The sequence below is a fragment of the Pelophylax lessonae genome, assembly GCF_965119305.1.
Source record: "Pelophylax lessonae genome assembly, chromosome: 2".
Taxonomy (NCBI): Eukaryota; Metazoa; Chordata; class Amphibia; order Anura; family Ranidae; genus Pelophylax; species Pelophylax lessonae.
In genome coordinates this window covers 166,183,965-166,207,832 of record NC_138769.1, presented here as the reverse complement: position 1 = coordinate 166,207,832, position 23,868 = coordinate 166,183,965, and the positions used below count along the sequence as shown (strand labels likewise).

The following is a 23,868-nucleotide window of genomic DNA, read 5'->3' as shown; positions in this document are numbered from 1 at the left end:
CTTGGATCTTGACCTTCCTTCATGGGGGGGGGGGGGGGGGTTGGGTTGAACAGAAATTGGGTTTGAGTACCATCAAAGACCATGTGCCGGCTCTGGTGGCCTTCTTTCAATGACCCTTGGCCACACACTCCCTGGTGCATTCCTTTCTTCAGGGTGTTCGCCATTTGGTTCCTCCAGTGCGGTCTCAGTTGCTGCCTTGGGACCTCCAATTTGGTGCTTTTGGTCCTCCAGAATTTTACCGCTGAGATTTTTCGGGAGATTCCCTTGTTTACACGGTCTCGGAAGGTGGTAATGAAGACGTGGGGTTGACTGGTGGTGTTATCCTGTCGTTCGCCTTACTTGGTTCAGAGATGGTGGTTTTTCGCCCCTATCCGTCAATCCTTCCAAATGTTGTCTGATTTTCCATTTGAATGCAGATATTGTGTTGCCTTCCCTGTGTCCCAGGCCAAAACATCCTAAGGAAATTGCCTTGCATGCCTTGTATGTGGTTTGGGCAATTAGGGTGTACCTGGCAGCTATGGAGTCTTTTGGGAAGTCAGATTCACTATTTGTGCTTACGGTTGTCCGCTTCCTCTGCGACCATTCTCAGATGGATCAGACTGACAGTGATTCAGCCATATTCCATTTGGGGTCAGGTTTCTCCTTTCCCTATCAAGGTGTACTCTACTTGGGCGCTCAGTGCATCCTGGGCCTTCCGTCATCAGGTGTCAGTGACGCAGGTTTGCAAGGCGAGCACTTGGTCGTCGGTGCACACTTTCACAAAGTTTTATAAAGTGGATGTGTTGGCATCTGCAGATGCCTCTTTTGGACACAAGGTTTTGCAGGCTGTTGTTTAGAGGACTTGGTCCTCTTTGAGAGTGTATTTTTTTTTTTCAGGTGGGCTCCAGTTGTTTTGGTTAAGCCCCTGTTGCCTGTTTGGCTACTGTTTTTAGCCTTGGAAATTTTTTGCTGTTCCCACACCTCATGTTTAACACTGCTTTGGGACGTACCAATTGTTAAGAATATCAGGAGCTGTGTCCGTCAATGAACGAAAGCGAAAAAGGGATTTTTGACTGACTTACTGTAAAATCCATTTCTCTAATGTTCATTGATGGACACAGCACCCACCCCTCTGTGGAGTTGTATTTTCTTTGACACTGCTTGTAACAAAACGTACCTACTTTAGCAGAGAGTGAGTACTGGGACTGCCCATAGGCGTAGCCAGACATTTTTTTTTTTTTCTCCCTAATTTCCTACTTCTGTAGGGGGCAGTAAAACCCAATGGTTAAGAATATCAGGAGCTGTCCGTTAATGAACAACAGTGAAATGGATTTTACGGTAAGTCAAAAATCCAATTTTTTGCTAATGCTAAATAAATTAGAATAGGCTATATGGTGGCAGTTTTCAAAGTCTGCGTCTCCTCTTCTGTCTGTTGCCATTGTCCTGACTACCTCTCTATCCTGTTCTTTCACTGTATAGTAATGGTGACTATTGGGTTCTCTTTCAGTGCGTGATAAACTTAGGGAAATAGTTGGAGTCTCTACAAACTGGCGGTAAGGTGCTTTTCTCTAGTATGCCGGGATATTGGGTGCAAATTTGCCAACCATTACAAATATTGTATAACATTTCCTGTATTTTGATAGAGATCATGTGCAGGCTATGGAGGAAAGAAAGGCTCTACAGTCTTTACTGGCTAAGAGGCAAGAGGACCTCCCACCACGTAGAATGAAAGACAGCTACACTGAGGTTATGCTGCCACTTGGTAGCCAGCCAGAACTACGAGAAAAATACCTTAATGTTTACAACAGTGTCCGGTAAGAACAACCTTTGCAACCCATCTGCTTTTAGAATGTCTGTCAGTTTTTTTGTGGCTAAATTCTAAAGACTCTCAGAACAACTTTTTTTTTTTTTTTCTCATATGGAACATACAGTATGATGTATGTATGTGTGATGTATGTGTTATTTTTATATGGTTGTAATTGTGGCATTTTTGTTATAGGTTTGGTAGAATTCTTGAGGATCTTGACAGCTTGGGAGGTACAATATTCCACTGTATCAACATTTGTGTTTGATAGAAGGGTATTAATGTTGGAAAAAAAACAAAACAGTATGAAGTTGTTTCACAGATGGGTTTAGAATTTAAAAGCTAAGATATGGCCATTGCTTCAACTTTGCTTTGTTAAAGCTGGGATATTTAAGACTGGCACATCTATTGGTTTTTACGAGCCAGGACAGGCAACTTTCAGGCAGACCAATTTAAAAAGTTGGTCCAGGTAAGTGGACCTGGTAAAGCTGATCTCCAGCTTTAGTTTCACTTTTAACTACTGAATTGGTTGATGCGGGCAGATGTCACAATCTCCGCATCAGCCAATCACAGGAAGCTTTGTATATAGAGAATGCAAAGCTGCCTATGAATGGCTGGGCAATGCTTAGGCTAACTCAAAATTGTTCCAGGAGTGGGATGAGAGATTTACATTCCACAGCCTGAACACAGTGCTTTATACTGTATGTAGCTGAAGTGTACCTGTTGTTAGTATAGGAAATAGGGCAGCGCTGTGGCTAAGTGGTTAGCACTTCTACCTAGGAGCACTAGGGTGTTTGGTTTGAATCTCCGCACTACCTGTCTGCAGTTTGTATGTTCTCCCTGTGCCTGCGTGGGTTTCCTCCCTCACTCCAAAGACATGCTGGTAGGTTAATTGGCCCCTGTCTAAGTTGGCCCTAATATGTATGAATGTGAGTTAGGAACCTTAGATTGTAAGCTCTTTGAGGGCAGGGACCGATGTTAATGAATGTACAATATATATGTAAAGCCCTGCGGAAAATTGGCCGCGCTACAGAAGTACCTGTAATAAAATTTTTAAAAAAGAAATTAGTTTGCTTGGGCCATAAACAACAGAACTAAAGTAAAAGCAAAGCTAGAGATCAGCTTTAACTTCAGGAAGAGTAGTCTGATTAGTTCAGTCATATGTCTTGCCTTATCCTCCATCTGCACAATTTATTGCCTCTCCACCTCTGAAGATCACTGTAATGGTACTAATTCCTCATGGGTGAAGATAGGCAATGCCTGCTTGCTTACTCTCCTTTGCCTCCTATTCTCTCCCAGCCAGAGGATTGGAGAACTAAACAGCCTTGGCATATTGATGAGGTCATACCTCTGCCTACCACTTCTGTAAGCATGTTCAGCTGCCTCTCCCTCTGCTGTGCAGTGAATTACAAGAGGTTTATATCAAGATAGTTTCAGGTTTAAATGCTCGCTGTAAGTAAAGCTACAAAACTGTACAGTAGGTGCATCTCAAAAAAATTAGAATATCATTAAAAAGTTAATATATTTCAGTAATTAAATTCAAAAAGTGAAACTTATATTTTATATAGATGCATTGCACACACACACACACACAGTGATATAATTCAAGCATTTATTTATTTTAAATTTGATGATTATGGCTTGCAGCTAGTAAAAACCTAAAATTCAATATCTCAGAAAATCAGAATATTACAGATGACCAATAAAAGCAGGATTTTAATACCGAAATGTTGGTTTACTGAAAAGTGTGTCCATGTGCAGTATAGTATGCACTCAATACTTGGTCGGGGATCATTTTGCATGAATTACTGCATCAATGCGGCGTGGCATGGAGGAGATCGGCCTGTAGCACTGCTGAAGTGTTATGGAAGCCCAGTTAGCTTTGATAGCGGCCTTCAGCTTGTCTGCATTGTTGGGTCTGGTGTCTCATCTTCCTCTTGACAATACCCCACAGATTCACTATGGGATTTGGGTCAGGCGAGTTTGCTGGCCAATCAAGCACAGTGATACCATAATTAAACCAGGTATTGGTACTTTTGGCAATGTGAGCAGATGGCAAGTTCTGCTGGAAAATGAAATCAGCACCTCCAATAAGCTGGTCAGCAGAGGGAAGCATGAAGTGCTCTAGAATTTCCTGGTAGAGGGCTGTGCTGACTTCGGACTTGATAAAACAAAGTTGACCAATGCAATTGCTTACCTTTTAAAGGAGAATAGCCAAAGCTATTTTGGCTATACCTCTCCTGGGGATCACAGGAGTGCAGTTAGTTCTGCACACCTGTGGCCCATTTTCAGGCGACAGTGGGTTAAAGCCCTCAGTCAGCTGACATCACTTAGCTGGTCCAAGCTCAGGAAAGATCCTGACTTTCCAGTTGGGATCTGTCCAGATGCCTGAACTGGCAGCTGGCTTAAGCCCCGTACACACGTACCGATCGTCGGCCGACAGAACGTCCTACAAATGTTCGCGGCTGGTGTGTTTGTTGTTTGTCTGTTGAAAAGTGCTCTAAACTTGCCCAGGACATTTGTCTTCCGACAGAAAATGACGTCACTACGTTCCACGCACGTTCGCCGCTACAAAAGAGGAAGTGAGTGTTTGGCCGTGACCCTTCTGGGCATCTCGCGCTGATTTCGGTAGCATTTGTTTGGTTGACGACATTTCGCTATTTTCCGAGACATCGTTCGAGAATTTATTATGGCGACCGTGAATTCGTCCGTTGCTGTCGTTAGTGTTGGAGTTTTGGCTCTGAGACGACGTACGAGCAATAGGAAGAAGAAGCGGACCTCCTGGACGAAAAATTGGTTGCTTAACCGTGATCAATTTTCTCATATGTCCTTGCTGAGGGAGCTCCAGGAAAATAATCCTGATGACTTCAGGAATTATTTGAGGATGACGGATCCCATCTTTTACCGTCTTCTTGACCTGGTGTCCCCCTATATTCTGAAGCAGGATACTTGTATGCGGCTTGCAATTACTCCTGAGCAAAGGTTAATTGCGACGTTGAGGTATCTTGCAACAGGGAGAAGCCTGCAGGATCTGAAGTTCACCACAGGCATCTCCCCCCAAGCTCTTGGTATCATCATCCCTGAGACCTGCTCTGCCATCATCAAGGTCTTGCAGAAGGACTATATCAAGGTATGTTTGATTTTTTACATTACATTACATGTATTACTAGTTTCACCCGAATTATGATGTTTTTGGATGTACAGCAATTGACACAGGCCATTATTTGTAAACTACCCTCTGTCCGCATGCACATAGTAGTAAAGATGTAGATTATCTTTAACCATTTGTAAAATTACCCACTAACCACCCCACCATTCTCTCCTATGTGTCCCTAAACGCATTGCCTGTTAACAGTATTTTGAATTTGGGTCATTTTATTGCTTTCCCTCAAACAATTATTCCTTGGCCAATGTTTTAGTACCTAGTTAATGATTTATCTAAAATACATCAGTCCATCCATTCCCACCTATGATTCTGTATGTTTATGTAATGATGTTAAAACCTTCACTGACCACAAGCCCTTATTGATGTATAAATGCCCAGTTTTACTTACCCATCCCCCACCCACATGCTAAATCTCAAAGTCAGCATATACCAAAGCTCAAGTTCAGAGGTCTTCAAACTATGGCCCACCAGTTGTTCACGAACTTCAATTTCCATCATGCCTAGTCATGTCTGTGAATGTCAGAGAATTACAAGGCCTCATGGGATGTGTAGTTCTGCAACAGCTGGAGGGCCGTAGTTTGTAAATCTCAGCTCTAGCTGGTGAGTATAATGGGCCATACACACTAGAAGATTGTCAGAACAATTTATCCTTCCGATTTACCAAAACCAAATAATATGAGGTCCAACAAACACTTTCAAATCCTATGCAATCTGGTAGGCCCTTGCACTACATAGAAAAGGTAAATCTGCACGAAAAAGTCTTCAGAGAATCTTCTAGTGTGTATGGCCCTTTACAATATAAGAACAATAGGAGGTTGAAAATAAATGTATGTAGATGTTACATCCCCATATCCAAACCTTTGCCTTCCTGTTGTATATTTTTTTAGCAAGTTGCATAAGCATTTAACAGACAACTGTGTGTGTAATTAATAATGTGATGTGCTCAAGCACTAATTTTCTTTTTTTTTATTTTTTCCCCACAGTTTCCTTCAAACGCAGAGCAATGGCTGGAGATTTCTGATCAATTTCTGGAGAAGTGGAATTTTCCCAATTGTGGGGGTGCTATTGATGGGAAGCACGTCCGCATTGTCCCCCCTCCGAATTCCGGCACATTTTATTATAATTATAAAGGTTTTTTTAGTATAGTCATGCTAGCCATAGTTAATGCAAACTATGAGTTTATTTTTTTGGATATTGGCAAAAATGGCCGCAATTCGGATGGGGGAGTTATTGATCAGACGGAGTTCGCTCGTCGTCTAAAGAACGGCACTCTGAACCTGCCATCCAGGGAGCAAACTGTTGAGGGTATGAGCTTTGTGTTTATCGCAGATGAGGCTTTTGCGCTTGGGGAGCATCTCATGAAGCCCTACCCTCAGAGGAACCTCACCCCAGACCAAAGGATTTACAACTACCGGTTGTCCAGAGCTCGCAGAGTTGTGGAGAATGCCTTCGGGATAATGGCCAACCGGTTCCGGATATTCCTGACGTCCATAAACCTGGCACTGTACAAAGTGGATAATGTGGTCTTGTGTTGCTGCATTTTGCACAACTTCCTACACAGGAATGCACAAAATTATGTATTGCAGCAACTGGATACTGACCCTGCTATGCCAGGTACAAGTGGAGAGGCCCAACCTTCTAACCAAGTGGAGTCCATGCCGTCAATGGAAGTTGGACGGTCAGCATTGGCATCACACAGGGCCCGTCAGATCCGCCAGGAATATCTGGACTATTTCGTGGGGAGAGGAGCTGTGTCCTGGCAGCAATCACTGTCACACACCCATTAATCTTGTTAAAGATTGGACACACAAGATAAATGTCAGAGATATATTATTTTTCAACACATTAAACAAAAATTGCAATGATTCTGTATTGTGGATTATAATCATTTGGGCACATATGCCAAACACAATTATTTGGGTTAATCATGTGTTATATATGTGTGACTTTGGAAGGGTTAATACATTCATCAGTGTGTTTCTTGACTGTAGTCTCTCACCAGCTGATCCAAAGTGATGATGGCCATGTGTTATTTTTTAGCCAGTGGTGTAAATACAAGGGCCTTCTGCACCCCACAAAATGTACACAAACCCTGTCACATTGAGAACTAGGTCACACCCAAGGTTCATCTAATGTCACCTTACATTGGTGTTCATTGTCCAGAAGTTGCCCATACTATATATTTCATATAATACATTAGGGTATTAACAAAGTACCTACACCTGTTATGTTGTGTTCATTTATGACATCCTTCTCACTGCCCACCAATGTTAGGATATGTCAGTGTTATGTGAAACTTGATCATTGTTCATCTCAAAGTGTTATATATATAGGTAATGGAAAGTGAACTAGAGCAACGAACAAGCAATACACTATAGATTACACTGATCTCCCTACACTGATTGCTACTGGCAATATCAATGCCATATTGAATCCTAGGACTGCTAGTACCTTGAGTGTTGAGTCACACTTATGCGATGCGGGAAGTCTGCGACTTTGCAGCCTTCCAGCATTGCATAAGGGTGACCCGCCACTTACTTTTTGCACAGGATTGTATTCCACAAGTGTTAAGCACTGTGCGATCCAATCCAGATACATCAGAAATAAAGGGTCATGTGCGACTTGTATGCGTGTTCAGTGCGAATGTAGCCATACAAAGTGTATGTCTCAATTCACACTGCACATCTGATGGCATGTAATATCGTAGCGCACTGCTCCTTTATTACATGCGATCAGATGTTCATGCGAAAATCAGCTATACAGTTTGTATGGCTCAATTCGCACTGCACTCGCACAAAAGTCGCACATGATGCATTTATTCAGCCGCATCAGGATAGGATCGCACAGTCGTTCAAACTTGTGTGATCCGATCCTGTGTGAAATGTCAGATCGCACTGTGATATGCGTTAAAACTGGGGGTATCTTTAACATTTCATTGACACCTCCAGCAACTCGCATATGGCAGTGTCCAAAATGCTTTCATTAACATGTAAATATGTGAATAGGACAGCCATCATACATTTAGTGCTTCTTTACACAGCTTTAGACCTCGACCCCCCAACGAAAGTCTAATAAAGAATTGAACACACATTGTTGAATGTAAAAATGTTTTAGTATCAAACATTCACAGGGTTAGGGTTAGGGTTAGGGTGTTGTAAAGTGCTTTTCCCAAACTTGGGTACACTCTTTAACATCTGAGTGTAATTAAAATGCCATAAAACATTATAAAAAATTTGTAACATCAAGAACATCCCAATACAAACATTAAAAACGTAGGAAAATTGTGGCTTAAAATTTGCCAATCATGTCCACAAAATTGCACATTTTGATTTGTAATGCCGTTGCAGTCTCCTTTATTTGTTCCAGGTCTGCGCAGCATTGGAGAGCCTCACGGGTCAATTTGGCTATTGTGCAACTATGTAAAACATGGTCTGTAAAAAAAAAAAAAAAAAAGAGTCAATGTGAATCACCTACATGAGGTCATAATAATAGAGAAACATTTGGTGTCCAGGTAATCTTAAATTCCTCTCGAGTTAATACCTACCCTGTTCTTATGCTCTTTTGCCCTAGGCTCTTCTTCTTCCTCCTGTCCTCCTCCGATGCTGTTGCTGATGATTCTGCCGGTCTCCTGAGCTTACTATAGATTTATTAGGGGTGTGAACGCATGATGACGTCATTGTGAGGGCATGGTCGTAATGTATATATATTAAGATGCAGAGACCAGAGACGGGCAGAATGCACGGCAACAGCATCGGAGGAGGACAGGAGGAAGAAGAAGAGCCTAGGGCAAAAGAGCAGACAACATAAGAGCAGAAGATTGGACAGCAGAAGAGTGGAGAGGAGAAGATCCAAAGAGCAGAGTGGAGAAGACTGGATGAAGATATTTAAGAACATTTCATAAACGTCTCCTGTCGTTATTCACATACACTTCCATTTATGTGGTTAATGTGTAGGGGTACTATGTACCCCATACCCATTCACATAGGGATTGGGGTCTGGGATCTGGGGGCCACCCTTTGTTAAAGGTTGCTTCCAAAGTCCTAGGAACCCCCTGGCCGCATGACCCCCCAAAACCACCAGACAGGGTTGTGGGGATGAGGCCCTTGTCCTCCTCTACATGGGAGCAAGGTGCTTTTGTGTGTGCGGTGCAGAGGCCCCCTGGCCCAAAGCAACAAAACCCCCCCATGTTGAGGGCATGTGTCCTGCTGTGGTCCAGGGGGTGTTTGGTCCGCTTGCTCGTTCTCTTTCCTGGCCTGACAAGCTGCATGCTTGGATAAGGGTCTGGTAGGGGTTTTGGGGGTAACCCACGCTGTCTTTTTGTTTTGGGCATACCCTCAAACTCAATAACACACACAAAAGGCCTGGTTGTAAACTTGGGGTGGACACCCACGGTGGGTTCTTCAATTTTTTGGTGTAGTTCCCCCTCAAAAATCTTCACAACGCAAGTGGCCCCGCAAGTCAGAGCATCCTGATCCGACTTACGGTGCGACTTCCATTCAAATAAAGAGGCTCCCATAGGGAACTAGTGTTGTAAATTGGAGGCTAAAAATAACACTGATAAAAATCATTCTGAAAAAACCTACGTGGGCACACAATTGGCTCTTGGACACTTGGTCCTGGTTCCTCCACAGTTTCGGAAGTGGCTTCCACGCTGCTTGCCAAGTTGCCAGGAGATCGGGGTTCTGACATGGCTGGGGATGCCACATCCTGGCATGATGCAACATCTGCAATGTAAATTTGTAAGGGAATACAAGAATATAAGGTTAAACAATCATTGCAAATACACATATTTCTATGATCCCACTACACAAAAATCTGTGACTACCAACCTTCTTGTTGCTCTGGTGTCTGGTCACTTGTTGGCTCCACCAGAATCACCTCAGGCATAATGTCTTCATCTACATAATACAAAACATTGGCCATATCATAAAAGTCACAAGAGGTACATTTGTTAGGACATGGTGCCCTGCTTGATAGCTCTTTTAGTAACAAATATGAAGACATGTACATGGTTATCTACGAAAAATATGGTACATTAATGTTTGACAGTGCATAGGAACCAATTACCTTTAGTGGAATCTGTGCCACCATCTGGGCCCATGTCCTCCTCTTCTTCCACAACTGCCGATGTAGCTGCCAAACCTCTCCTCCTCCTTTCCCATTGTTTGGCACGGAGTTTACGTTTTTCTCCTATTTAAAGGTTTGAATAATAATCTGTGATTAATAGGAATGTTTGCTGAGAAGATTCGTGCAGGAAAGAACGTTCGTTGCAACACAATACATATATTTTTAACTATGGCTTCCTGACTTTTAATGTCATATACTAAAACATCAACAATAGATCGATCAAATCACGACATGACAACTAAAATGAGTAATCTAACTTTTTACATAGACATTATAATCTAGACATGTTAATACAACATACACCAAATTATAAAAAACATATTGCATGATTAAAAAAATAAATAAAAAATAAAACTTACTTTTTTTCAAAATCCGATGGATTTGGGAAAGCTGATCCTGCTCACGGTGTTTGAGGTCAGACCACCGTTTCCGAATCTGATCTTTCGATCGCTCCACACCGAATTTTTTTACCAAACAGGCCACCACCTTGTCCATGATGCCATCTTTCCTGGCATTGGGCCGATCGTAATTTGCCAACTTGCCATCATAATCCATTTTTTCTAAAATGGAGACCATCTCCACCATTTCTGGCTTTGACATGGGTGTAGCCCTTGATTTTCGGGTGGCCCAATCACTTCGGCCCACACTAATTGAGCTCCCAGATTGTTGAGACATTATTCTTGATTACAAGATTTTTCCACTGCTTCAGGTGTGAGTGTCGCATGTAGGCCTGATCTTCGGCACGTACACACCCCTGCACAAGCCCGCCACTGGAGGAGGAGTTGACGCCTGCGCTGTATTTAAAGGACGCCAGATCGTTCGGCCGACGATTCGCTAGCGGACATATCGAGAGTTGGAGCACGATCGAGCAGCGAATCACGACTTTTCCCCACAAACAAAGGTACGACTCTTTTAATAGAAAGTGTGTGTTTTGGGCCCTATACAGCTTTTATTAGGAATATCTTTATTATGTGCCAAAATACATGCTATTTTAATATGTTTTGTGTTGTTTTGTGTCTTGCAGGCATATACTGTCCTGCAATATGGTGGACAATTTCACCAGCCATAATTTCCTCATCAGCTTCATTGATGAATTCAGGCAACTGCCGTGTTTGTGGCAAGTCAAGTCCGCAGATTATAAAAATAGAAAACTCAGAAAACAGGCCATGGAACATTTGGTGGCCTTCTACAAGCCCGTCTGTCCTCGGGCAAATTTTAATTATATCCGCAAAAAAATAAACAGTATTCGCACTGCCTACAGGCGGGAGTTAAAAAAAATAGAGGAGTCCACCCAGTCTGGAGCAGGTGCACGGAATGTATATGTACCACGGCTGTGGTACTATGATAACATGCGATTCCTGGCAGACACCATGGAATCCAGGCCGTCAATTTCAACACTGCCTTCTACTTCGGCAGAGGGCTCAGTGTCGGTTGATCCAAGCCAGGATGAGGATTTCCTGGAGGAGAGTTTTACTCAGGTATGGCATTTCACAATATATTGTCTGCTAAAATGTAATCATGTAACAAAATTATAAGCTAAACCATAATTGACCCTTTATGTAAACGGGCATAGCAAGGGGTTGGCATGACAGGCAACCGCCAGGGGCGCAGGCCAAGGGGGGTGGGTCACAAAAACATTGGCATTGTTTTATTGTTTATTTTAACAATCCACTCAGCCTGCACACCCCAGAACCCCCAGTTTGCAGGCGGATTCATGCAGGTGTAAAACATTGAGAGCTGCTTCATGCAGGTGTAAAACATTGAGAGCAGCTGAGCCAAAAGACCAGGAGACTGAGACTGCCTCTCACTGCATCCCCAGCACACCTCCGGTCTTACAAACACTGCTGCATTCCCAGCACACCTCTGGTCCTAACAAACACTGCTGTAGCCTCAGCATTCCTCTGGCTCAACCTTTTTTAATACAAAACTAACAGCTCCTGCAAATGATACATCCATCCTTGCTTCCATTTCTCTGGTCTCTCACTCTGGGTCAGCAAGGCAGGTGGCTTCCTTATTCCTGTTTCCCTGCACTGCTTCACCCTCAATGCCCTACATCAAGCCCTCTGCAAGTTCAGGCCCCTCTCTCTCTGCAACCCCCTCCTCTCTCTCTCACACCCCCTCTTTCTCTCCCTCTCTCTATCTCTCAACCCTCTCTTTCTTTTTCACACCTGAGACAATGATTGCCCACTAGAGAGCTCTACACTGGGCAAACAAGGGGCAAATTAGAAACTTTTAATGCCCTTTAATTTTTTTTTTGGGGGTGGGTTACAGTTTTACATTGATCTTGGGGGGGGGGGGGGTTGTTGCCAAATACAGCTCCTCAACAAGGGCACTGGAGACCCTAGATACGCCACTGTATGTAAAGTCTGCTATTTGTTCACAATAATATAACAAACATGCATTTTTATATACACTATAACATTCTAATCAATTGTTCATTTCATCAACAGGGAAGTGTCACTGAGGAGGAGCCAGGTTGCAGCCAGGAGCCTGGGGAGCCTGCGGAGCCTGAGGAGCCTGTGGAACTATTTCCACCACCACCTCCTCCTGCCAAACGGAGGCAAAAGAGGAAGCACGTGGATGACATAACCGATGAATTTATCCAGGAGGCCACCATAGCCCTACGTCGGAAACCGGAGGCCAATGAGTCCTTCGGCAACATGACGGCAAAAATTTTGGATAAGGTGGACCTCAGGCAGTGTCAGTATGCCAGAAAAATTATTCTTGATGTGCTGCAAAAGGCTGAAAACGGCATACTTACTGAGCACAGCCATGCATGCCAGGAGCACCCGTGCCCTCCACCTCCACCTCCACAACACCCACCACCTCGCCAAATGCCACATGGCCAGTGGCAATATGGCCAGCAGGATCCAAACCTGCCCTCATGGCAACCTGATTACAGTTACCAGCAACTTTAATTTTTGTAACCCCCTATTATTTATTTTACCCCTGTTTGCCAGTTTCTATTTTAATTTTGTCCAAATGGACCTTTTTTATGTTTAGTTTATTATACGGAAAGTATTGATGTTTGCTTTGGTTTTTTTTTTGCTGAGATCCAAAAAATAAAGAAAATGAAAATAAAAAATGGCCTATCTGAATTTGTTAACATGTTTAATATTGTGCATAACCTGAAAAATATGTTTTAGACATTAATTCATACAAGAATAAAGGGTCATATCAATAGTTAGATCTTTGGTGTGAAAATACAAAAATAATGGTGAAGAGTTAAAATTATTTAATTATAAAATTTGATAGAACAGATAGAATAGACAAACATTATCTTCATCATAACAGAACACATGCCTTTTTATTAGAAAAGTATGGCATTATGAGCAGCATCTTCCTTCTTCTCACATTTATCAAGATGAGCATGTGCTCCGCATTTCACCTATTTCTTGGACTTCCGCGAGCCGAAAGTTCTTTCTGAATAAAATGTTGAGTTTACTAGAGAAAATTCTTCCGGGAACTCATTTGGTTTGATCATGCGTGTTGGGATTTGTAGCTGTGTGTCGGCCGAATTGTGTACTGACAGGCGAACAATCGTCCGTTCTGGTGTCGGCATACAAAAATTTTCATGTTTGCAAGAAAGACTTTTGTCCGCGGATTGTGCGCAGACATCTGTCGGAGGCACCATACTAACACGCGTACAATCGGCAGATCCTTCGTCCACCGACGTTTGTATGCCGACGATCGGTACGTGTGTACGGGCCTTTAGGCTCTCAGCAAGTCACTGAGAGCCTGAGCCAGCTGCTCCTGTCCCACCAAGACCGGTGCACCCGTGAGCACTGAAGGAACAGAGAGCCAACAACTGACAGTCATCACTTTCTCCTTACTGAAGGCTGAGAACTGAGCGATCAGCAGATGGCTTAGTCTTAATGGCAGCAGGAAACTGATGCAGCATTGGTCAGATGCTGCATCCACCTTGGTGGGTATAAAGGTTTGTTGTTGTGTGTGGACAGGAGAGAGAGGGTGCCCGCTGAGAACACACTTGAATCTCAGCAGGTGCTGCTGGGGAGTGATGGCAAACTGCCCATCCTCCTGTCTCCCCTTGACATGTGACATATCGCATGACCGAAGAGGGAAAGATTTAGCAGCTGCCTTCATTCCCAGTGTATGCCACTCTAAGACTGTGGTGTGAACTGTACACATGGGGGGGGGGGGCGCAGTTTGCCATCTTTGCCCTGGGTGGCCTTGTCCCAGAACTGGGGTCAATGCCTGTCTTATGGACAACGGTAAAGTCAGCAGTCTTCCCTTTGATTGTGTAACCTACTGAACCAAACTGAGAGACCACTTAAAGGGTCAAGAAACCTTTTTACAGGTGTTTTGAGTTAATTAGCTCATTACAGTGTGATACCATGAGTGTACAATATTGGACTTTTTTACAATAATCTAATTTCCTGAGATATTGAATTTTGGGTTTTTACTAGCTGTAAGCAATAATCCTCCAAATTAAAAGAAAGGAATGCTTGAAATAAACCTAGATATATAAATCTGTTTTTCATTCATTCTGCCTTCCGCAGCAAACTTACTTCTATCATTTTTCAAAGCTAAGCTGAAAGTACTTCAAAGTTTTCATTTGCTTTTAATCAATTTTGAATGCGTGTAATTTGGCCAACACATACCACATACACTGCTAGAAATTAATTTGTTCAAGAAATTTTTCCATCCTGCTTCTTTGAATTTTCCCATCAATGTGGTTGAGAATAAACATCGATTTGACCCCACTGACCATTAGTAAATCATTGTTAAAACTACAAATTTTGAATGGAATTGTAGTAGTGTATGGCTAGCTTAAGTGCTAAAACAAGAAAGAATAGGGCATTTTTGAAAGATCTATGTTGACGTACCGTATATGGAAGTTATTGCAGTATATACTGATTTTTGCTTTTCTGTACTAGTTCTCATCTGCTACACCCACACCAAGTCTGAATCGCGTAACACATCTCCTCTTTCAATAGTCACTGCCTTAGTGGACAAAATTGGTGAGTGATATAACATACCTGGAATAAAAAATTCCAAACTTGGTACTAGTTTTGTTTTTTTACTGTGACCGATGATAATCTATTCACAATAAAATATTTTTTAAGTCAAGTCATTGATATCCATTGATAATGTTTGTATGGATTGTGGTGTGCATCATCTATTAGGGTTGCACCAATATTGTTTTTTTACTGGTGAGTATGAGTACTGATACTTTTGATCAAGTACTAGCTGACACCGAGTATCGATAACTTTTGCGGTGTTATTTGAGCCCATCCAAAATGAATGGGCTCAAATCGCACTGCAAATCCCTTGTGAGTTGAACAGGAATGTGATTCGATTCCTGTCCCTAAGTCACTATGACAGTGCAATTTGAGCCCATTAATTTTGTAAAGGTATCGATTTTAGTTATCTGAGAATTCGCAGAAGAACTTGTGGAAATGCTAAGTATCGGCACCTATATCGATACCGGTATAGGTGCAACCCTATCTATTATAGTTTAATTTATTTTTCTAGTAAACGTTTTTGTGGGTATTTTTATACTTAATAAAAGATATTATGGTACAATTTAGAATAAGGGTCCTTTCACACGGAACGTAGTTGGTTCTCCTCAGCGGGGATCAATCCTCTGTCCTCTATGGGGAGATTGGATGAGAACGGACTGCGTGTCCGTTCTCATCCGATCCCATCCGATCCGCCAGACGGATGGAAAATAGGGTTTCCATCTATCCGGATTTCACAGACAGGATCGGAATCGGATAGCTGCGGGTGTCAGCGGAGATGTCTCCGCTGACATCCGCTGCCCCATAGGGATGCATGGAGCATCCGATCCGTTCCGCCTGAGAATCGGATCGCCCATGTGAAAGGGGCCTAACAGTTCATACCAATGACCCAGCTGACATGGCAAAAACTCATGCTAGTCAACCTGTCTAATAATTTTTAAGTAGATAAGTGTTTATTTTTTTTGCCTTGGCATACACTGTAACCACTTTAGGACTGCCCCATAGCAGTTTTACTGCTCTGTGGCAGCTCCCCTATGCTGAATCACGTATATATACACTTCCGCCTGCAGGGGGCGCATGCACGCCATCAACAGTCCACTTCTGCTCTGATTATTCAGAAGCCGATCTGCGGGTGTGCGGGGCACTGGATGTCTGCCGGTACCCGCCGATCATCAGTAATACACACACAACTGAGATCTACCTATGTAAACAAGGCAGAGTTTCGTTTTGACAAGGGGGAGGGAAGGAATGGATTTTGTGTTCCTGCAAAGCAGAGAAAAAAAATCTATCTCTTCCTTTTAGTAAAAGCACATAACACAGTACACAAAAACACTGGCTAGGCACACAGTTAAAGGAGTTGTAAAGGCAGAAGGTTTTTCTTATCTTAAAGGAGTGGTAAAGTCTCATAGCTTTTTACCCTTATGCATTAAAGTGAAAAACCTTTTCTGCTTCAGCTGCCCCCCCCCAACACCCCCCCCCTTTTTTCTTTCCTGAACCCGATTGTTCCAGCAAAGAGCACAAGCCCTTTCGGGTCTCGGTCCTCATTGGATAGATCGATAGCAGCAGGAGCCATTGGCTCCTGCCGCTGTCAATTAAATCCAGGGACACAGGACTCGGGGGCGGGGCCAAGTCCTGCTGTCTGTAATTGGACGCAGCAGCAGGACTAGAGAGCGCGCCCGCACGGGTGCCCCCATGGAAAGCGGCTTTCTGTGGGAGCACCCAATGAACAGGAGGAGCAATGCCAGGGCACCCCAGAAAATGAAGATCCAGGCTGCTCTGTGCAAGACCCTTGCACAGAGCAGGTAACTTTAACATGTTTGTTATTTAAAGAAAAAAAAACCTTTACAATCACTTTAATGCATTCTATGCATTAGGATAAAAAACCTTCTGTGTGTAGCAGCCTCTAATACTTACCTGAGCTCCATCTGTATCCAACGATGTCTGGGACTCTCCTTTCTGATTGGCTGAGACAAAGCTGTGGTGCCATTGGCTTCCGCGGCTGTCAATGTCAGTTAGCCAATCAGGAGAGAGAGGGAGTGGGGCCAAACCGCAGCTCTGTGTCTGAATGGGCACACGGAGATGCAGCTTGACTTGGGTTCCCCATAGCAAGCTGCTTTCTGTGGGAGCACTCGACAGGAGGGGAGGGGCTAGGAGCAGCGAAGAGGGACCCGAGAAGAGGAGGATCCGGGCTGCTGTGTGCAAAACCACTGCACAGAACAGATATGTTTTACAACATGTTTGTTATTTAATAAAGAAAAAAAAAAGAGATTTTACAATCACTTTATACCTTTGATCGCCCTCGATTTTTAACCCCTTCCCAGCCATTAGTACAGTGACTGTGCATATTTTTAGCACTAATCACTATTTTTTGTTTATAGAGCAAAAAATAAAAAATGCAGTGGTGATCAAATACCACCAAAAGAGAGCTCTATTTGGGGGAAAAAATGACATAAAAGTTTTTGGGGTAGAGCGTTGCCTGATTGCGCAATTACCAGTTAAAATAACACAGTGCCATATTGCGAAAAATGGCCAGGTCATGAAGGAGGGTAAATCTTCCGGAGGTCAAGTGGTGAAAGTGTATATAAAGCTTGGATAGAGTGGAAAGAGGGAATGATTAGTCAGCTTTTTTTTATATATTTTTTTATTTTACTGCTGTCCCTGTTGTCCCATCAGAGAGATTTTCTTCCTGTTGTGTTGAAGAACAAAGGCAAAGGAGATCTTTCTAAAGCAAGGGTGGCCATACACCTAAATATTTTATTTTCATAATCAGTCTGGGGGTCGAATGGAAAAAAAATCCAACGTTTCAGCCATACTATACATGCTATACATCACGGATGGACGAATCTCCCACTGCAGCTAGTTTGTATTTTGACAGCCAGCAGGGCCAGACCCCAGCTGTATCTACAACAAATGAAGAAAAGGGGTTTACAAAGATAGTGGATCATGGTAACTTACTAAAACAATAACATTCACCCAATCAATATTAAAAGTAGACAACATTGACTAAAAACAGGTCTGGCAGCTGCACACATGCGCATGTACACAGACAGACATTCTTTCAAATATAGAATAGCTTCCTGACTGGTACGAACCAGAAAAAGGGGGGGCTGGATCTGATTGGATCAGTCAGAATACAAGGGCACAGCAGAGGGGATTCCTTGTGTTTTTTTTCCGATCAGACCGTCAGTCAAATGTCCAAAATGTCATATAATTGAAAAGAAAAAGAAGGTAGATTGACTGTCGGTCTAGTTCAGGGGTCTTCAATCTATGGCCCTCCAGCTGTTAGGAACTACAATTCCCATCATGCCTAGTCATGTCTGTGAATGTCAGAGTTTTTTACAATGCCTCATGGGATGTGTAGTTCCGCAACAGCTGGAGAGGATCCCTGGTCTAATTTAAAAACAAAGCGATTAGTAAGTCAGTAAAGCAAAAGTACATTTCAGTGGGTCTGGAGAAGAACCCTGTGAATACCACATAAGATAGAACTGATAAGAGGGTTGGCCTTAGATTTTTCAATCAGGTCAGGTAGGTGTGGGAAGACAGGACCACCCACTAAGTGAAGTTCAATGGGAACCAGCCAAAATTTGAAGTGTCTAACCAGTTTTAGTTGTCACCAGGTTTCACCATTGGAAGATTTCCCCTTACCTGTTCTGGTGGCAACGCAAAAATGTTAGATTTCCTTTCACTTTCAGTACCAGCGACAATGGTCACCAGAACCAATACTGAGGGTGAATCTCTCCAGCAGAAATAAAGACCGCAAGAAAGACCTAAAAAGGTTAAAATCTTTCCACTTGCTTTTCAAAACAAAAAAAGAAAACACTTTGCTGGCCACAAAATCCAACTTTTATAATCTTTAGATTTACCAACAATGATGTGCTACTAGAACCTAACTATACAAATCCCAGAAGATCAGAACTTTATATAAATCTTTTGAACATTAACTCAGATTGTAGTATGTATGACCAATTACAGTCTTTTATCTAAAAGGATAAAACAGACTGAGCACTAGCGTTTCGTGGCACTCAGTTTTGTTAACTTGGGGGAAGATAATTATTGTCAAGAAATGTTAGGCCATTTTTCTTTTACTTTGAACTCTTTATTTTTATTTATATTGATTTATAATAAATTCTTTGCTTTACTAAATTGCACTGTTTATCATTACTTATTTTAGATTTACGTAAGCAGATCATTTCTCCTGACTGTGACATTAAGCTGACAGGCCATGTGTCATGGGTTGGGAAAACTTCAATGGAAGTCAAAATGCATATGTTACAGGTATGTATTATGCAATGCCTGTATATGACCTTACTGTGTTATTGTTTTTTCCATTATAAATACCATTGACATTGGTTTTTCTTTTTTATTTATTTAAACGTAAATGTGTTTTTACTAGATTTTGTATCTGAAAGAAAAAGAAAAGAAAAGCCTACATAATATTCCACTTGTCTAGCCAAGTGACTTATTATATAGTTACATCCAAGAAGATATTACAGGGAACCTACAATAACAAAAATACACGTGCCACCATTTCTGACATTTTATACAAAAAGAATGTAGCAAGGGAAGTGAGAAATCTGATCTTCAAAGCTGGCCAATTATTGGCTGGTATCAGCTGGTTCAACAGAAACCAACTAATGTTCGGCCAGTGTGTACAGCAGCCTGTCCGACTTAAGCCAGCCTAACATCCCGCCTCTGTCGCAACGGGCATGCTGGAAAACCAGCAGCTGATCGGCATTCATTCAGCGCTTGCAGGCAATGGCTGCGAGCGCTGACTGGTGTGTTCTGGTGAGGGGGGGGTTAAGATCGTTGTACTAACATTGCATAGTTAATGACTGTCGTGAATCAGTGACTTAGAAAACATTGACGCTAGTGGATTAACATAATAGATGGGCAAGAACATTTTTCAAAAGCAGATCAGCAGTAGCATCCCACACTTTTTTCAGGACAGGTTCACTTTAAGTTGCCAAAGTATACTGATCTCCAAACTTGGTGCATGATTAGCAATGTCAGTGACCTGAGATGATCAATAGGGAAGTCAAAATTGGACAGTGTATTGCATTTTGGGGGTCTTAACCTGAACATTGATCCCTCAAAATAGGCTTTCATAACATCATTTTTATTTGTTTAGAAGGCTGTACCCACATCCCAGGTCTATTTCCGCAGTCCTCATACCAGTTGGGCAGCTTTTCTTAAGCTAAGTTCACACTGGCATTTGAAGCAGGCATTTGAGGGGTATGTTTAATGCTCCTCAAACACCTATGCAAATGATACTAGGACTGTACACAGTGCTGTTCACATCAATACATGAAGCGTTCGCATCACGCCACTTCGCTTCAAAATTGAAGCCTCATGTCAAGTCTGGAGGAGTTTGAAACCTTTCTATGCTTCTCATTCAAGTCTATGGTAACGCTCTGCAAATGCGCTGGCAGGCGTTTGCAGTGTGGTTGCAGTGCAGTTGCGGCGCTTTAAAATGAGTAAAATACAGCAATGTGTGCAGAATTGTGGCATACTTTTGTCACCTTGGATTACTTACCGCAACGTGACAGACGTTCTTCTGGATGCACTGGAAGCCTCAATCTGGTTCTGCTGCGTATCAACCAAGGTCTAAGAATCTCCAGCAGTGCATCAAAGTATGTGATTTTTATGCGGGCATAGTCCTAAAACTTCTGAGGGTAGGTGTGTAAATCATGATGCAGGGCATGAAAGTGCCCTTTAGAATATCTCTGAGAGATAATTGGATGTACCCAATAGCGCCTGGATGCCCTTCTCCTCTTCCTTTGTTCAGTCAATTGCTCATACATCCGCATCATCTGCAGGAGGCCAAACATAAGATAAAGCTTAGCAAAGGAATCCTTGCATCTAATGCAGTATGCACAGGAAGCATTCACCATGACAAGCCACACCTCAAATTGTTTATTTCCTCTGTCACTCCTTTAAAAAAAAAAAAAAATATATATATATATATATATATAATATATAGGCTTTTGTGGAGCAGTTTAACGTGCCTTAATGCACAACAAACCATGCATAGGGCGTTTGGAGAACCTTTTTAACTCATCATTAATGCTTAAAAAACGCCCCTACTAAAGCGGATTAACACCGTACTAATGCCTACACTAAAGCGCATTAACGCTATAGGAGTGTTTGTTCAGAGTTCGAAATTAAGTCAAGTGTGAACAAGCCCTTGTAGCGATGCATGGTAATTGGGAATCATCATACATGTGGCTTTGAACCTATAGCACTTACTAAATATAAAGTATGTCTACCCAGGAAAATGTAAATGGTCACTGTAGGCTGCTTGTGCATCACTAAAGTAAAATGAGCTAGTGGTGACAGCAGTTGTCACATGAGCTAAGGACGTATACAGTGGGTCCTTCTGTTTGGCAGTGCCCCTTTAATAGAAGTGGATGATAGTTTAGCATTAATTATCCATAAAGAAGATTACTTGGCAAATAACTACATATTATAGATCATCTTTGTGTTGTTGATGGTTACAGCTTCATGACGGTGTTTACAGTCCCCTGTTGGATGCAACGTTTGTTATGGTGGCCCGGGATCCAGAAAACAGGAGGTAAATAAATAGGTGATAAATAGAAATGGTTACAGATTACCTCTGTCCAAGAATGTGTATTGGAATAGCCTACTGTTATAATAAGTAGAGAACAATAACACAGCGCATACATTTTGAGAATAAATGCATAAACTATTCCAGGTATGGGGATAGTCCACCAGATAATTACTGTTAAATGAATAGTCCAATGTTTCAAAAGAATATGGTGTCCAGAGTGAGTTTAATGGTGCTGGACTTTTTAGTGGTTATTGTTATGATAATTAAACTTCTCATGACTTATTCATTTCCTTAGGCCAGCATTTGTTAATCCTTTAGTTCCTGATGGAGAAGAAGAGGAAAATCTTTTCAAGCAAGGAGAATGTAAGTGTTTATCTAACACAGCCTTTCTCAACTTTTGCAGCACAGAGATACCCTTGGAATAACTTTCCTGTACCGGGGAACCCCTAATAAAATATACCATATCTACTATCTAACTAGCTTTCAGTACCTGTGTGATGGTCATTGTAAAAAATGCTCCTTACGCTTGTTGGGGATTGCTAAAAAGATCATTGTTGTCAATAGTTACTTATCTGAGAGGCAGAAATTGCTCAGGGAATGCTTAGCAATCTCTGGAGGAAGCCTACAGTATATGTACACGGAACCTTGGTTGGGAGAGGCTGATCTAACCTGATGGTAGAACAGTGTTTGTGAACAAACTGATTACATATATGCAGTGTTCTCCTGACTTTATATGACATAAAGAAGAGAAGAGGGAGGTGGTGTGACCCTCATTGTTTTATACTAAGCAGTTGCTCCTATAACCTTCTAGTCCTCTTCGATTTGTCTTTATTGTTGCATAGTAATTGGGAGCTAAGATGGAAACTAGAAAACATATTTAAAGACAATTCTGTCTAGATATATATTTTTTTAACACTGTCATGAGTTTTTACTGAACCCTTTTAAGTATAGATTTGTGAGACAAGAATCCACTAGTTCTTAGGAGTGGTGACCCACCCCACCTATCCTGTCTACCCTGTACAAAAAAAAAAATCTTTATACTTACCTTATTTTAATCTACACCAGCCCTTTACAGCTCCAGCTCCCCTGTGTCAGTGAGCGGCTGCTACAGGGGAGAGGAGGAAGTGCTGACATCTATGGCCATGGGAGCCTATGGGTGATGTCACAGATCCCCGAATCCCCACCTGTTGACGAGCGATCCATGACACAGGACAGTCAGACCTACTGAATCGCGTAACCAGTCCAAACTAAAAAAAGGTGTAAGTATAGAGATCTTTCTTTACACAGTGTAGCTAGGAGGAAGGGGAATGGAATGTTTTTAAGAATACTGTAGTTAGTGTTAGACTTGCATTCCACTTTAACATCTACTAAGATGATGATGGCCAAACAGGTAGTCAAGTTTAACTAGTTGACGGCCGCACTATAGCCGAATGACGGCTACAGCGCAGACCTAAATTGCCGGGAGGGTGTACATTGATGTCCTCTTGGCAACAAGCGGCCTGCCCGCTCCCTGCAGAGCGCGCCCGGCTGGCTCTGTGATCGACGAGTCCATGAGACTCGCCTTATCACAGATCCGAGATGGGGGTGATTCCGCCCCCTTACTACGTGATCAGCTGTTAGCCAATGACAGCTGATCATGTAAAGTAAACAGCAATCGTCAATCAGCTGTTTTTTTTTTTTTTTTCTCCTCACACTTCTTGTGAGGAGAAAAGAAACAACGATCGCCGGCTGCTGTCAGAGAGACATTGGTCCCGAAGAGGAGAGGGATTATTTGTGCCCCCAGTGCCTACCAGTGCCATCTGCCAGTGCCTACCAATGCCATCTGCCAGTGCCACCTACCAGTGCCCACCAGCGCCACCTACCAGTGTCACCAATCAGTGCTCACCAGTGCCACCTATCAGTGCCCCGTCATAAGTGTCCCCTACCAGTGCCTATCAGTGCTGCCCATCAGCCCATCAGATATTAGTGCCCATGAGTACCGCCTATTAGTGCCCTTCAGCGCCACCTACCAGTGCCCTTCAGTGCTGCCTTATCAGTGCCACCTTATAAGTGCCCATCAGTGCAGCCTACCAGTGCCTATCAGGGCCCATCAGTGCTGCCTCATCAGCACACATTAATGACAGAGAAAAATTACCTGTTTGCAAAATTTTATAACAAACTATAAAAACTGTTTTTTGTTTTTTTCAAATTTTTCAGCAAAAAATAAAAAACCCCAGTACTGATTAAATACCACCAAAGGAAA

General features: G+C 42.5%; 1 protein-coding gene across 2 annotated transcripts in view; it reads left to right on the top strand.

Moving 5' to 3' along the window:
* ACOT9 (acyl-CoA thioesterase 9) overlaps positions 1-23,868 on the top strand; it is a 67,125-nt gene that overhangs the window by 26,676 nt on the left and 16,581 nt on the right. For both annotated transcript variants that reach the window (XM_082245926.1, XM_082245925.1), the window contains 7 exons: positions 1,487-1,532; positions 1,623-1,793; positions 1,979-2,016; positions 14,975-15,058; positions 19,230-19,333; positions 21,556-21,629; positions 21,922-21,989. In XM_082245926.1, the coding sequence (XP_082102052.1) occupies positions 1,487-1,532; positions 1,623-1,793; positions 1,979-2,016; positions 14,975-15,058; positions 19,230-19,333; positions 21,556-21,629; positions 21,922-21,989 (585 nt within the window). The remainder of the gene's footprint in view (positions 1-1,486; positions 1,533-1,622; positions 1,794-1,978; positions 2,017-14,974; positions 15,059-19,229; positions 19,334-21,555; positions 21,630-21,921; positions 21,990-23,868) is intronic.